Source organism: Artemia franciscana, chromosome 10, assembly GCF_032884065.1.
Source record: "Artemia franciscana chromosome 10, ASM3288406v1, whole genome shotgun sequence".
In the NCBI taxonomy this organism is placed as follows: domain Eukaryota; kingdom Metazoa; phylum Arthropoda; class Branchiopoda; order Anostraca; family Artemiidae; genus Artemia; species Artemia franciscana.
In genome coordinates, this window is record NC_088872.1 from 34,733,460 (window position 1) to 34,749,453 (window position 15,994).

General features: G+C 35.0%; 1 protein-coding gene across 1 annotated transcript in view; it reads right to left on the bottom strand.

Moving 5' to 3' along the window:
- Nucleotides 1–2,227: 2,227 nt before the first annotated feature.
- LOC136032129 (cuticle protein 14-like) overlaps nucleotides 2,228–15,994 on the bottom strand; it is a 119,623-nt gene continuing 105,856 nt past the window's right edge. The window contains exon 2 of the mRNA XM_065712304.1: nucleotides 2,228–2,617. Coding sequence (XP_065568376.1) covers nucleotides 2,294–2,617 — 324 coding nt within the window. The 3' untranslated portion in view covers nucleotides 2,228–2,293. The remainder of the gene's footprint in view (nucleotides 2,618–15,994) is intronic.

Below are 15,994 nucleotides of genomic sequence, written 5' to 3' on the forward strand. Positions count from 1 at the left end.
AATTTCTAGGTTTAACTAGAGCTGTTTAATTTGTTTTGGAAACTTCTTTTTGGAAAACATGTTTAATGAGTTCACTGAAGGATAAGGATATTTTACTAAAGTAATGCTAGAACATGGTCTCTGAAAGCAATTAAATAAAAAAAACAAGTTTTTTTAACTGAAAGTAAGGAGCGACATTAAAACTTAAAAAGCACAGAAATTACTTCGTATATGAAAGAGGCTGCTTCCTCATCAACACCCGGCTCTTTACGCTAAGGTTTGACTCTTTCTCTCAATTCTTCTTTTTAAAACAGTAAAAAACTTTAGCGTAAAGAGCGGGGCGTTGATGAGGAAGCAGCCTCTTTCATATACGAAGTAATTTCTGTGCTTTTTAAGTTTTAATGTCGCTCCTTTATTTCAGTTAAAAAAACTTGTTTTTTTTATTTAATTTCTGAACGTTTTTGAATCAATGCATGTTTTGATTTTGGCTCTCCGCAGAGGAATAATCAAAACGAAATTTGTATATTTTTTTTTTTTTTGGCTTAATAACTTTCTCATAATTTTGATCGAATGATTTTGAGAAAAAAAGAGCGGGGGACGAAACCTAGTTGCCCCCCGATTTTTTGGTTAATTAAAAAGGCAACTAGAACTATTAATTTTTTACGAATCTTTTTATTGGTAAAAGATCTACGTAACTTATAAATTAGCTTACGTAAAGAACTTTTGTATTCTCATGTTTTTATTACATATATGAGGGGATTCACCCCATCGTCAGTACCTCGCTCTTTACATTAAAGCTTAAATTTTATCCCAATTCATTAAGAATGACCCCCTGAATCACAAAAGCCGTAGAATAAGTAGTTGAAATTACTGAAAATACTTTAGCGTAAAGAGCGAGGTATTAGAAGGAGGTGAGCCCCTCATATGGGTAATAATTTCTGTTTGTTTTAAGTTTTATTCCTGTTCCTTACTTCCAGCTGAAAAAGCTTTATCACTTTTATTTTTTAATTTTTTTTTTTTAAGTAATGCTAGTAGCCTATATCCTGCTCTCCCTTCATGGAAATTTTCTTCTCCCATTACAAATTCTCTAAGGAAAGTTCCCCCAGCATATCCGCCTCTTCTTAACCCCTCCCCCAAACCAAAAAAATCCTCCTGAAAACGCCTGTATACTTCCCAATAACCATTACTATATGTAAGCACAGGTCAAAGTTTGTAACTTGTTGCCCCTCCCAAGGGGACTGTGGGGGAGTAAGTCGTCCCCAAAGACATAGTTATAAGGTTTTTCGACTATGCTGAATAAAATGGCTATCTCAGAATTTTGATCCGTTGACTTTGGAAAAATAATTAGCGTGGGAGGGGGCCTAGGTGCCCTCCAATTTTTTTGGTCACTTAAAAAGGGCACTAGAACTTTTTATTTCTGTTAGAATGAGCCCTCTTGCAACATTCTAGGACAACTGGGTCGATACGATCACCCCTGGGAAAAAGAAAAAAAACAAAAAAACAAAAAAAAACAAAAAAACAAATAAACACGCATCCGTGATCTGCCTTCTGGCAAAAAATGCAAAATTCCACATTTTTGTAGATAGGAGCTCGAAACTTCTACAGTAGGGTTCTCTGATACGCTGAATCTGATGGTGTGATGAGATTCTATGACTTTTAGGGGGCGTTTCCCCCTATTTTCTAAAATAACGCAAATTTCCTCAGGCTCGTAACTTTTGATAGGTAAGACTAAACTTGATGAAACTTATATATTTAAAACCAGCATTAAAATGCGATTCTTTTGATGTAGCTATTGGTATCAAAATTCCATTTTTTAGAGTTTTGGTTACTATTGAGCCGGGTCGCTCCTTACTACAGTTCGTTACCACGAACTGTTTGATGGATCGGAACTTAATGTTCTTTATGGCTTGTGGTGAGACCAAATGTATGTAAATTCTAAGCATAACTTTAGCAGTTTTTTTATCCAAGCTAGATAGATGTATCTACCTAGAATTCCTTTACAAGACCTTCCAGGGAGGGTGGTAATTGGCAGAAGATGCTTTTGTTAAATTTTTCTTATAGTGTTGGAAAAGCTAAATATAACCTATATAATAAGTTTTGTTATTTCGTTTGTTTGATTTTTTTATGCTTTTTACACTAATTTGAAAACACTGCTTTCTTTCTATAGATTTGATGGGCAAAAAGAAATACAGCTCTAATGCTAACAATCAAGAATAGAATAAATAGCTAAAACAATACCAAGTGGGTGAAAAAGACATTTAATTTAAAAATAAATTAGGTACAAAACTTTTGTAAGTTAAAAACTTCCTTCTCTCTAGCCCCGATGCCGTATGTGACCATAGCTGTACGGAGCGTATCCATAATATGGATAAGAATAACTATATGTAGGGTAATAATGACCATAATAATGATAAGGATAATAGCCATTGTGATGAGTTTCTGCTCCTTTCAGATCTTCTTCGACAGGAGCTTCCGATTCAGATGCTTCTCTTCTCAACCTGTAACTAGGATCATCAAAGGAAGAACCATCTCTGTTAGCCGTTAACCCTCTTTTCACTTCTTGAAAATCAATAGTCGGTTCCTTTGGATTATTTGATTTGGCTAATACTGCTGTGATATAAAGGGCAACAAGCAGAATCTAGAAAAAAAAATTAATTTGATATAGATAGGTATTTTAAAAATGTGTACATATCCTTTGGAGATCTGTATTCTACTAATGCTGCAAATATACCAAGAACAACTAGAAAAGTCAAGAGCAAAGTTCAATAGGAATGCTATGGAAGCATTTGTAAGTTCTAATGCTGTATTCAACAGGAATATCAATTATGCTTAAAAAATTTATAAAGCTCATTCTTGAATATATTTTACAAACCATCTTAGCCTATTTCGTATTTTGGATTGAGCCTACGAGAAAATGGTAACAAATTTTAATTAATTTAATTCTTACTCAGTTTCAAAATTTGATTTGGGGATTTTGACCATAGGACAACTATTTAAGGAATGAAAATTCAATCAAAAAGTGCGGTTTTAGAATAAAATCTGTCAATAGTGTATTGAATACCAGTAGCGAAGAAGGTGAAATGATAGATGATCCAAATGACCTTCTTTAACAGGTTTGCTGATTTCAACTTTCAGATAAAATTACAAGAAGCATAAAAAGGAAAAAAAAGGATATAATAAAATTGGTGCTGTTGAAGCGCTCTATACTAAAAAGAAATCATTAAAGCATTTTGGTTCGAAAAATTCCAAACATTCAAACATTTCAAAGAGCCTGCTGAAACGAATAGAAATTGAGAGACAAAGTTTAAAAGACATGGGATAAAAGTAATGCTTTAAAAATCAAATAAAGGGACATTAGTTCAATATTGAATAAAAAAACATAAAAATATTGCCAAGTAGGGTAGACATATCAGTTAACTGACCCACGGTAAATGCGATAAAACAACACTTGCTTTGAATAAATCAATACATTTTCTTAACAAAATTTATTTTGCATCCAGATAAGTTCAATTATCATTGTTGTTCAAATCTTAAATTTTCATTACGATTTCAGCTTCCATAAAGTAATTTGTTTCAATTCTATTCATTTATGAATCTGCAACAAAGTACGGTCGCGGTATTCTCGGTCAAGCGAGAGACATACTAGACGTTAAAAAAAAAATTGGTCAGATTACGGTCAGGTAATCACAAAGGTTGGTGAAAGGTCACAAACCTTTGTTCATCTCTACTTCTTTTTTGTAGCTTATTTTGTGATATTGTATGCGTTTTGTTTGGCTTCGTAAAAGGGTTTATTGTTTTTGCTTTATTTCAATTTGTTTTTTTTTTTATCTTTCTGTGAATGTTTGCTTGTTGGAATACAGAGGACGTATGATTTATGGTTATGTTCTACTTTTCAGATTTGTCCATACACTGTCCATATTTAATTATAAGAATTCATGCTATTCAACCGCTTTATTAAACCGAATGTCTACTGTAGAAAGAGATCAGCTTGATGTTGGAGGTTTATTAAATTAAACAATTGTGAATAATGATCATATGATTAACTTTACTTTTTTTCATTTAAACAGTATTTTTGTAACAAATTTTTGGTTTGCTAAAGGATAGGTGGGGGGACCTCTCGCTGTTTCAGTTAAATAGTGAAGGACTAATTGCAGCCATATGTTGTTTGTCTGTGTGATACTTTTTTGGATGTCTCTAATGATTCAGTTTTTGATTTGCCTGGGTGTTTGACTGAACGATTGAGCCGGGTTCAGATTGGAAAGGGAGGTCTTGCTCTTCATGTTTCAGATAAATTTGCATATTCCATTCGTAGGGATTTTTTTTTTGGAATGTAGAAGAAGTTTTCGAATAACTAATTTATTGAAATTTCAGTCTCAGGAAAAAGGTCGGTTTATCGTGCTGAGGTTTATCGTGCTCCAAGTTTTTCTGTACCAGATATTGTTGTATATTCATAATTAAACAATAAAATTGGTCTAAAATCAGCCTTTTCAGAGGGTTGTCATGGGTAATTCTAACTTATTGGATTATTTTTATGTGTCATTATACTTTCTCGCTTTAAAGCTTTTTTATGGTATGTTACCAAAGATGTTTAAAGCAACTGGAGTAACTGGTCTGTAATGCTGCAAATCTGAAACCCCTTATTATAACTAAAAAAGTCAGAGTTTTTAAGCCCTAGGATGACTCCCATTTTACTCAAGATCCAGAAAACAAAAACAAATATTTTTGTCAGACAAATTTGTAGGATTTTTTTTTCACTGCAAGGTACTTCGTCCTCAGGCCCAGACAATATTCCTACTAGGGTTCTCAACTTCATTTTACAAGCAATTGTCAAACCTTTAACAGAATTGTTTTAGCTTCTTTTGATCGATATTATCCCATCTATCACTTAAAAGTGCCAGAGAAATATTTCTATTTAAAAATAACTCAAGGAGTAATCCTTGAAATTACAGACCTTTCTTTCTCTTGTCAGTTTTCAGCAAGACTTTTGAGAAGGCCCTAATTTCTGGACTCAAAAGCTTCCTTGTTGCAAAACAGCTCCTTAATGACTTTCAATTGGGGTTTCATACCAGTAACCCAATTAAGAATGCGTGTGCTTTGCTCCTTAGTTTCATTAACTTAGCCTTAGACTCTGGTTTAATGTTTGCTGTATTTTCTTTTATTGGACGTTAAGAAGGATTATGACGAGATAGAACATGCCATTCTTCTCGTAAAACTTGGCTAAAAAGAATTAAATAAGATCGTTCACCCTTTTCTCCATTCCTGTCTGTGGAGTGGGAAGATTCTTATTGGAGAGAACCCTCTAAATGTCTTTATGGTTGAAAATGGAGTCTTCCAAGGATGTATCCAGGGTATAATACTATTTTTTTTATATCAATGATATTTTTCATACATTAAAGATATTTTTTCCAATGTCTTATTACCGTTTGTTTCACCCTAGCCGTGTTGATGAAACAAGGAGCCAGTCCAACTCTGATGCCTTTGCTTCAACCTAGTCCAACCTAGTTGCCTTTGCTGATGAAGGTACGCTTGTTACGGTGGGATTTGACCAAGTTTGCTTGAATAAAAATCTTTTTTCTCTGTTTGAGAGAGGTCTTTTGTGCTTTAACATTAACCATCTGGTTCTTAACGTTTCCAAGTCTTCTTTAGTATTCCTTGGATATATACATCACGTGGTACTCTCCATAGATCTGGAATTGGCTATAACCTATTGCTTGGAATCCTACTTGATGAGAATATATCTTACCAATTCTTCTTAATGCTTTAAAGGTTAAGATTGCCAGGAATCTTGGCATCTTTCGTAAGAAAAAGAATACATTTCCTGGATTTATTTTACTTCTTCTTTTATTTACCTTGATTCAATCAGGCATTTATTATAGTGCTATCACTTGGATATTTACTTTGAAGTCCAATTTATGGGATTTAGTGTCACTTCAAGACAAAGCCAGATTTGCTCTGGCTCCCTCTGACAAAATGAATTCATCCCTCCCTCAAAAATATCTATCTTCTCCCTCCAAACAAAATTCTCCCTCAATTAAAATAATTAATCCTACCATATGAACAAACTCATTCCTCCGTCTGTCATCTTCCAATCAAAATAATCTCATCCCTCATTCACTCATCCCTCTATAAAAAAACATCCTCCGAACAAAATAATTTCATCCCTTGTTCACTCATCCCTGTATCAAAACAAACCAGAGACTTTATAATACAAACTCATTTCACCACCACTAACCCCTCTATCAAATTCAGCTCACTTCCTTCTTTCCAAACAAACCCATCCGTCCATCAAAGCAAAATCATTCCTCCGTCTTTTATCCCTCCGTCAAGAAAAACATATTCTTCATTGTGCAATTCCTACATCCTTCATCTCCTATTAAAAACTGAATACCTCCATTCCTCATCCTTTCATCAAATTGAGGGATAACTTTTTTATGGAGAGATGTCGCAGGGATGAATTGTTTATTTTTATCTTAGAACCAGAAATTATATGGGTTATCGCTATTTGTTTTGTTGAAGAATGCCTAACAAAATGTTTTGAACATTTTATAGCCAGATAGGTCTAATACAATTATTTCTAGACTGTGCCCAGGAAATGTTTTTTCTTGACATTTGTCTCATATCAGAATTTTTCAGTCACTTCTAGTTTAGCTGTCCCCCCTCCAATCTATGCTAGATCTTGGATATAATATAACGTCATGACTTAAAGTTATTTCTATTATTATACGGCATTATGAACAGCTGCTAGTTACAAATATGCCAACTTCAAAAATGACGAAAACTGTCAAAATAAGTTATTTTTTATGATATAGAAAAGGTTTATATCCAGGTGTCAATCACGAAAATCGAAGAACGGCCTATTGCTTTTCGATTCTATGTCCGTTAGCTTTTGAAAGAAAACAATTGTAAACGATACTTTTATTAAAAAAAACCTTTTGCACATTCACTGAAAAACTAACTTTTAGGAGAGGGGGGCCCTCTCCTATCTTAGAGCTTGGATATATTCTAGCGTCACGAAAAACATTTTTTTTTTATTATTATTCGGCATTATGAACAGCTGCTAGTTAGAAATATGCCAACTTTAAAAATGACGGAAACTGTCAAAACTAGTTAATTTCTATGCATGGAAAAGACAATATCCAGGTATCAATCACATAAGTTGGAGAATAGCCTATCGTTTCTCGATTCTTCGTCCCGTTAGCTTTTGAAAAAAAAAACGATTTTGAAGGATACTTTTGTTCACAAATTTTTTTTTACATTTAGGGAAAATACTAAAACGTCAAATTTACCCTCTCCTCCAGAACTTTAAAGATACATTATGTTCTCATGTCTATATTTCTTTGATTTAACATCATTTTCAGACACACTCGAGATAAAATTGAAGGGACTTTGAAAACTAAAAGATAGCCCTTTTTGGGTACAAGCATAGAATTGAAAATACTGAGAAGGAAAAATGTTACGAAAACAATTCTTACTTCATACTGTGCAGATAAATTGTAGTTAACACATTTAGGATTTTCTTCCTCTGCATTTTACTCCCCAACATCCCATAACATGAAAATATATAACCAAAATTATATTCCCTGGATTTTACCATGGACCATTCTGTTTCAGCCCAAATCAAAACATGCATATATTAAAAAAAAGTTCCGAAAATAAATAAAAAATTCATTTTTTTAAACTGCAAGTAGGCTAAGGAGCGACATTAAAGCTTAAAACGAGCAGAAATTATTCCGTATAAAAAAGGGCTGATCCCTCCTCAACGCCTCACTCTTTACGCTAAGGTTTTTTATTGTTTTAAAAAGTAGAGCTGAGAGAAAGAGTAAAACTTTAGCGTAAAGAGCCAGGCGTTGAGGAGGGGTCAACCCCTTTTTGTATCTATCTTCTATATATATAAAAATAAGTTGTCTGTGTGTGTGTGGGTCTGTCGGGTGACGTCATGTTTGTGTGTTGACTGACGTCATGAAGTTAGTTGTCGTCATTTTTGTTATGACGGTGACGTCATTACAGGTATTTAAGACATGCGTTCACGGAGAAATCTATTAATGTTTAACTGTAAAATGAGTGATGAACTTACAATGGCAACAGCCGAGGAAGATGCTCAAAGAGTCTATGCCAAAAAACTTGCTGCTGATAGAGAAAGTAAGAAAAGAAAGCGTGCCGAGGAATAAAAAGAACAGCAAGAAAAAAGGCTTGAGGCTGATAGAGAAAGAAAGAACGGAAAGCGTGCCGAGGAACTACCAGAGCAACGCGAAACCAGACTTGCTGCTAAAAGAGAAAGTGAAAAAAGAAGGCGTGCCGAGGAACTACCAGAGCAACATGAAACAGACTTGCTGCTAAAAGAGAAAGTGAAAAAAGAAGGCATGCGAGGAACTACCAGAGCAACATGAAACCAGACTTTCTGCTAAAAGAGAAAGTGAAAAAAGAAGGCATGCCAAGGAACTACCAGAGCAACATGAAACCAGACTTGCTGCTAAAAGAGAAAGTGAAAAAAGAAGGCATGCCGAGGAATCACAAGAACAGCAAGAAATCAGGCTTGCTGCTGATAGAGAAAGTAAGAAAAGAAAGCGTGCCGAGGAATCAGAGCAACCTGAAAGTTATCGCCTGGCATTCAGGTACAGCCCAGTCGATGCTTATAGCTTGAGTAGATGTGTTCAAATCGGGACTATGTCTAAAATTTGTCCCTATTGCAAGGCCTTGAAATTCAATGGTGAAACAATGGGAATGTGTTGCGCCTCAGGAAAAGTTAAACTTCCTCTATAGGCTGCACCACCAGAGCCATTGAAGACTTTCCTTACTGGAACTACGTCAGAATCTAAGCGTTTTTTATCACAAATCAGAAAATATAACTCATGTTTCCAAATGACGTCGTTTGGAGCCCAAATCGAAAATCCAGATCAATTTATGTCTACTTTCAAAGTAAAAGGGCAAATAGAGCAGGGTCCCTTCTACCATTCTCAGGCGAGAATCATAAATTTTTACAATTGTACTTCATCAGTGATAGAAATTCTGAATTGAATACACGTTGCGAAATTTCTCCCAACGTTGAAAGGACAATCATTTCCCAATTGCAACATCTTTTCCACGAAAATAATATTTTAGTGCGTCTGTTCAAAACAGCCATCGATTTGATGCCTACTGATACGCATAAAATTGTTATTTCCGCTGACAAAACGCCTCCTAGCCAACATGTGCGTACATACAATGCTCCAACTATCGACGAAGTGGCAATCGTTATGGTCGGTGATCAGTTTTTACCTCGAGATATTATTCTTCATAAGCGAAACGCTCAGTTGTTAAGAATTGCTGAAACTCATCGATGCTACGATGCCCTACAATATCATATCATTTTTTGGGATGGAGCCGACGGCTATCACTTTAATATTTAATTGATGAATCCAGCCACTAACAAAGAAATGAATAAGAAATGCAGTGCAATGCATTATTATTCCTATAGACTAATGTTTCGGCAGGATGAAGAAAATTATATTTTAAAATGCCGTGAATTGTTTCACCAATTTTTCGTTGATATGTATGCTAAAATTGAATCAGAACGTTTGCTATATATCCGCCTGAATCAGACCAAGCTCCGCTCTGAACAATACATTCATTTGCGAGATGCAGTTATAAATGACGGTAATACCACAAACGTTGGAAGATTAACAATTTTACCTTCGTCATATGCTGGCAGTCCCCGTCATATGCATGAATATGCTCAAGATGCTATTGCGTATGTTCGTCTCTATGGTCGTCCAGATTTATTTATTACATTTACATGTAATCAATCTTGGGAAGAGATACTGCAGCTTTTACTTCAAGGACAATCGGCGGTTCATAGGCATGACATTACGGCCCGTGTCTTCCGGCAAAAGTTGAAATCACTGATAAATTACATAGTAAAACTTGAAGTGTTTGGGTCAGTGCGATGCTGGATGTACTCAGTGGAATGGCAAAAACGAGGTTTGCCACAGGCACATATACTAATCTGGCTACATAAAAAAATTACTTCGAACGAAATTGATGATGTGATTTCCGCTGAAATACCTGATGAAAATGTCGATAAGGGGTTACATGATATTATTGTAAAAAATATGATACATGGTCCTTGCGGTGCACTGAACGAAAATTCACCATGCATGGCCAAAGGAAGGTGCTCAAAGCAATATCCTCGACTTTTAGTATCAAATACAATTACTGGCAATGATGGTTACCCACAATATAGAAGAAGATCTACTGAAGATGGCGGTAAAACAGCAATAATAAAGAAGCGTAACGGTACCACCATCGAAGTAGATAACCAGTGGGGTGTTCCATATTCCCCATTATTATCAAAAGCATTTAATGCACACATAAACGTTGAATACTGTAACTCCGTAAAGGCAACCAAATACATATGTAAATACGTCAACAAAGGCAGTGACATGGCAGTTTTTGGCTTGCAGCCCGAAATCAAAGATATCGACGAAATCGTACAATATCAGGCTGGAAGATACATAAGCAGTAATGAAGCTGTTTGGCGAATTCTTTCATTTCCGATACATGAACGTAGTCCAGCTGTTGTTCACTTAGCGGTACATTTACAGAATGGTCAACGTGTTTATTTCACGGAAACCAACGTGCAACAAAGAGCCCTGAATCCACCGGATACAACATTAACAGCTTTTTTTTCGCTTTGCAAGAATAATTCTTTTGCAAAAAAAATGCTGTATACTGAAGTGCCTTCGTATTACACGTGGAATACTAAAAATAAAGTATTTGAACGTCGAAAACAGGGTAAGTCAGTCGACGGCCAACCTACCATCTTCAAAGATACCACGATAGGAAGACTCTACACCGTTCACCCCAATCAACATGAATGCTTCTTTCTATGCCTGCTTTTGGTGAATGTACCCGGTCCGACATCCTTTGAGTATTTGAGAACTCTAAACGGTACTATACATGGCACTTACCGTAGTGCATGCCAAGCTCTGAATTTATTGGAGAATGACCAAGACTGGGATAACTGCAAAAATGACGCGTGCGAAACGTCAACTCCAAGTGAAATTCGTGCATTGTTTGGCATCATGTTAACAACTTGCTCTCCATCAGCTCCTACAGAGTTATGGGAAAAATATAAGTCAAAAATGTCCGAAGATATACTCCATCGAAAACAGTTAGAGACGTCAGATATGACTTTTGATTTTACATCGGAAATTTATAACTACACTTTAGTTATTATAGAAGATGTGTGCGTACGTATGGCAAACAAACCTCTTCAAGATTTGGGAATGCCTTCACCTAACCGTATCGCTGCTGTTTCGACGTGTGTAGAATTGGATCGTGAACAAAGTTACAGCACGAGTGATCTATTGTCGTATGTACAAAATAACATTTCCAAGTTAACGTCGGAACAAAAAGACATTTATGATACGATAATGCATTGTGTCGATAACAACGTTAGAGAAATTTTCTTTTTGGATGCGCCAGGAGGTACTGGTAAAACGTTTGTGATAAAACTGATTCTGGCATCAATTCGATCAAAAAATGATAAAGCGTTGACAATTGCGTCGTCCGGAATAGCCGCAACATTGCTGCCTGGTGGAAGAACTGCTCATTCCGCTTTGAAATTGCCTCTGAATTTGCATTCTACAGAAACTCCCACGTGCAATATTTCCAAATCATCTAGGATGGGTAAAGTATTGCAGCAATGCAAACTTATTATTTGGGATGAGTGCACAATGGCACACAAAAAATCGCACGAGGCTCTGGATCAATGCTTGAAAGATTTGCGAGGGAAGTTGAAACCCTTTGGCAGCACATTAATATTGCTTGCGGGAGATTTCAGGCAAACATTACCTATAATACCTAGATCAACCCCTGCAGACGAAATGAATGCTTGCCTGAAAAATTCTAATTTATGGGCACACGTAAAAACATTAAAATTAACTACAAATATGCGTGTCCGATTGCAAAACGATGACTCTGGTCAAACATTTTCAGATCAATTGCTGGCAATTGGAAACGGAAAGCTCCCAGTAGACTCAATTTGCAGGACGTATACAACTACCTGCTGATTTCTGTAATTTAGTGACGTCCAAAAATGAATTGATTGAAAAAGTATTTCCGAATATTCTAAACAATTATAAAAATAATAAATGGCTAAGTGAAAGAGCAATTCTTGCACCCAAAAATATAGACGTCCACGAAATCAACAATATTGTTTTGACCAAGATTCGAGACCAGGCAGTCCTTTACAAGTCAGTCGACACAGTTTTGGAACCAAATGAAGCGGTTAATTATCCATCTGAATTTTTAAATTCCGTGGATCTTTCAGGGTTTCCACGACACGTGCTACAACTAAAAATAGGCGTACCAATAATACTTTTAAGAAATATCAACCCACCAAAGCTTTGCAATGGCACGCGACTTGCCGTAAAAAACAATGGAAAACCTAATAGAGGCCACAATCTTGACAGGGCCTTTTGAGGGTGAGGCTGTTCTTATTCCTCGTATTCCCATGATTCCAACGGATCTGCCTTTTCAATTTAAAAGATTGCAATTCCCAATTCGATTAGCATTTGCAATCACCATTAACAAAGCTCAAGGTCAATCATTAGAAAAATTTGGTATAGATCTTAATACTGATTGTTTTTCCCATGGACAATTGTACGTTGCATGTTTGAGGGTCGGTAAACCTGACAATCTATTTATATGCAGCGACAATTGGACAGCGAAGAATCTTGTATATATGCAAGTTTTACGCAGTTAATTTGTATTGTATCTATCTATCTATCTATCTATATAAAAACGAGTTGTGTGTATGCATGTTTGTTTGTTTGTAAAAAGAGCGTTTGCATATGACGTCATTATTAGTGCATAAGGCTTTGTATATGCACAGACAATGGGAAAGCCAAGAATGTTGTATATTCGCAAGTTTTACGTAGTTTAAAACACATATATAAATCTATCTATATTCATAGGTGGTACACAGGGACACAACTACAATGGCGCGTAACGACTTAAACGCTCGGGGGGGCTTGGGGGGGGGGCGTGAAGCGCCACCCCAACAGCAAGTAAGGAATAATTTCTGTTCGTTTTAAGTATTAATGTCGGTCCATACTTGCAGTTTAAAAAACTTGTTTTTATTATTTATTACCTTAAACAAAAGCAAAGTTCATTGTATGTAGCTTTTTCTTAATCAAAATTTTTGCAATGATTTTGTTATGAGCTTTTAGTTTTAAATGTAGTATTGTAACTCTGAGAAAAAACTATGGTATGGTAACATTATGTTAACAAGATATTATCATGCATATTATGACTAAGGAGCTTGTTGCAGGATATTACTCTAAGTGTATTCTTTTTCGTTTTATTTGATTATCACTCCCAATAATCTTCGTTGGTTAAAAACAAGAAAAATGTCTAATTTTGTTATTTGACAAATTTAAGCTATGAGAAGCTTTAAAAAAACATGAGTAACCCCCTTTTTTATTTTGTGAAGTTTCTTTTACATTTTGTGAGGTAATAAATGTTTATTGCTTCAATTAAAAAGAAATTGAAAGAAACTTTTTAATAAGCAAGTATATTATGAGCTAATACATTGAACAAAATAACACAAGTGTTTGAAATTATTACAACATTTATTTATTTGCATTAGCACAAGCATCCAAGGGATTATGTGAATCTGAACATGTGTTTACTTTAAGACAATATTCCTTCCATTTATGGGATTCGAGTTTTTATAAGAAGGATACTAAGAAAATAAAGAGTAAGCAAGATAAAATGAAATTTCTATAAAGATTAATATCATTTGAAAATGATGTTTTTCGACAATGCAACCAACGACGTTTAATTATTTTCACTCTAAAGCATTGTCATTTATTCATTCATAGTAGTTTCGTTAGTTTTAAGACTGAATTACTCACACGAATATTTTTTCTTTGTATTTTTTGCTCTAATATGACTATTTCTTTTCTTTGAATAGGAATTCTGAACAAGTTAGACTGGATTTCCAAAAAGAACCGACATGACAAGAAATAACATAAGCGTGCATGCTTAATATGTTTGACCTGTTGAAAATGCCATTGCTTTAACACTATGCCGATGATTAATAGTTATCGACAATTTCCCCGTTTTAAGTGCACTACTAACAAAAAAGGACGCGCTTTTTCAACTGAAAGTGAGAGGTACATTTAAACCTACAACGAACACCTTTATTTGAGGAGAACTTCCCCTCCTCCACTCCCTGCTCTTTACTCTAAATTTTAATAGTGGGTTTAAAATAATTTCCAATCCTGTGCAACTACTCTTGTCTTTAAGCAGTAGAGGAGGACAGCCATCCCTTCTGCTGAAACCGCACTAAAAAATGATTTCTTTTTATTGCTTATTGTCTCCTTTTGATGCTTTTTTTAGAAAAGCAGTTCATATTACTTTCTTCCGTTCCATGTTTTTCTAAATATGTGACAAAATTGGAGGACGAACACACTGATGGGTGTCATCTCAAAATTTTAATTAGAGAATTCTAGCTATCAGGGATAGGGTATTAATATCCTCTACGAATTGTATTTTCATTCGTAGTTGAAACGTTTAATCGTAAAAAATTGTGTCTACCCAAAAATTTCTAGATTGGAAGCCACAAATGACTTTCGTTTGTGGATAAAGGGAGGATGGCAATATCAAAACAGGGTCTGATAAGTTGATCTGGGACTTCAAGAAGTTCAAATATTCGGAGTTTTAGTTCACTGTGGGCTAGCAATCAGTGCAAATTGGTGCACATTGTATTCGTTCGATCTCTTTAAATCTGACAGAATTAAGTGTTTACGCAACGGGTTTAAACGATAACGTAAAACAATGAAGTAGTTTCGTAATAACTAGTGTCAACTATGGTATTTTAATCCTGAGAAGTTACGGATAGCTTTATAATACCAACTAGATTATATAAGATATTGTTCCAAGTTTTCATCCGTCACGATGTCTACGATTGAAAAGGACAAAGTTCAACTGGCTGCAAGTCAATTTAGTCCCTTCTTTCGATATTGTTTTGTAGTTGTTGTTTTTTCAACTCTGAGGAATAGCGTTTGATCGTGTGATAACTGATTGCGTTCTTACTTGAACATGCCGTTTCAAAAACTTCGATAGACCGACAACTTCATCATTTAACCGATAGTGAAGAAACAAGCACAAACGAGAATGTATAACAATTCGATAGTTTCGTAATAATGAATAGAATGTCATCTATGGACATAGATCTCTGAAGTATATATACAATTTTTAACATACCTATTTACATAAAAATAAATACTTTACTTTTTTTTTCTAGATTCTGCTTGTTGCCCTTTATGTCTCAACAGTATTGGCCAAAGCAAATAATCCAAAGGAACCAGCTATTGATTTTCAAAATATGAAAAGAGGGTTGGTTAACAGCTAATAGATGGGGTTCTTCCTTCGGCGATCCTAGTTACAGGCTGAGAAGAGAAGCTCCTACCGAAGAAGATCTGAAAGGAGCAGAAACTCATCACTATAGTTATTATCCTTATCAATATTATAGTCATTATTACCCTACATACAGTTATGCATATCCATAATATGGATACGCACCGTACAGCTATGGTCACAGACGGTATTGAGGCTAGAGAGAAGAAAGTTTTAAGTTACAAAAGTTTTTTATGTAATTTATTTTTAAATTAAAGATTTTTTCATCCAATTAGTATTATTTTAGCTGTTTATTCTATTCTTGATTAGGCTATTAGTATTAGAGCTGTATTTCTTTTTGCACATCAAATTTATAGAAAGAAGGTATTGTTTTCAAATTAGTGTAAAAAGGAAAATCAAACAAACGCATTTGCTGCCCATTACAACCCTCCCTGGTAAGTCCTGTAAAGAAATTCTAGGTAGATATATCTACCAAGCTTTTGATAAATATATTAAGCTGCTAAATTTATCCTTAGAATTTACATGCATTTGGTCCCACCACAAGCCATAAGCAACACTAAATGCCAATCAAAGGCATTCAGAGACCATGTTCTATCGTTACCTTATTAAA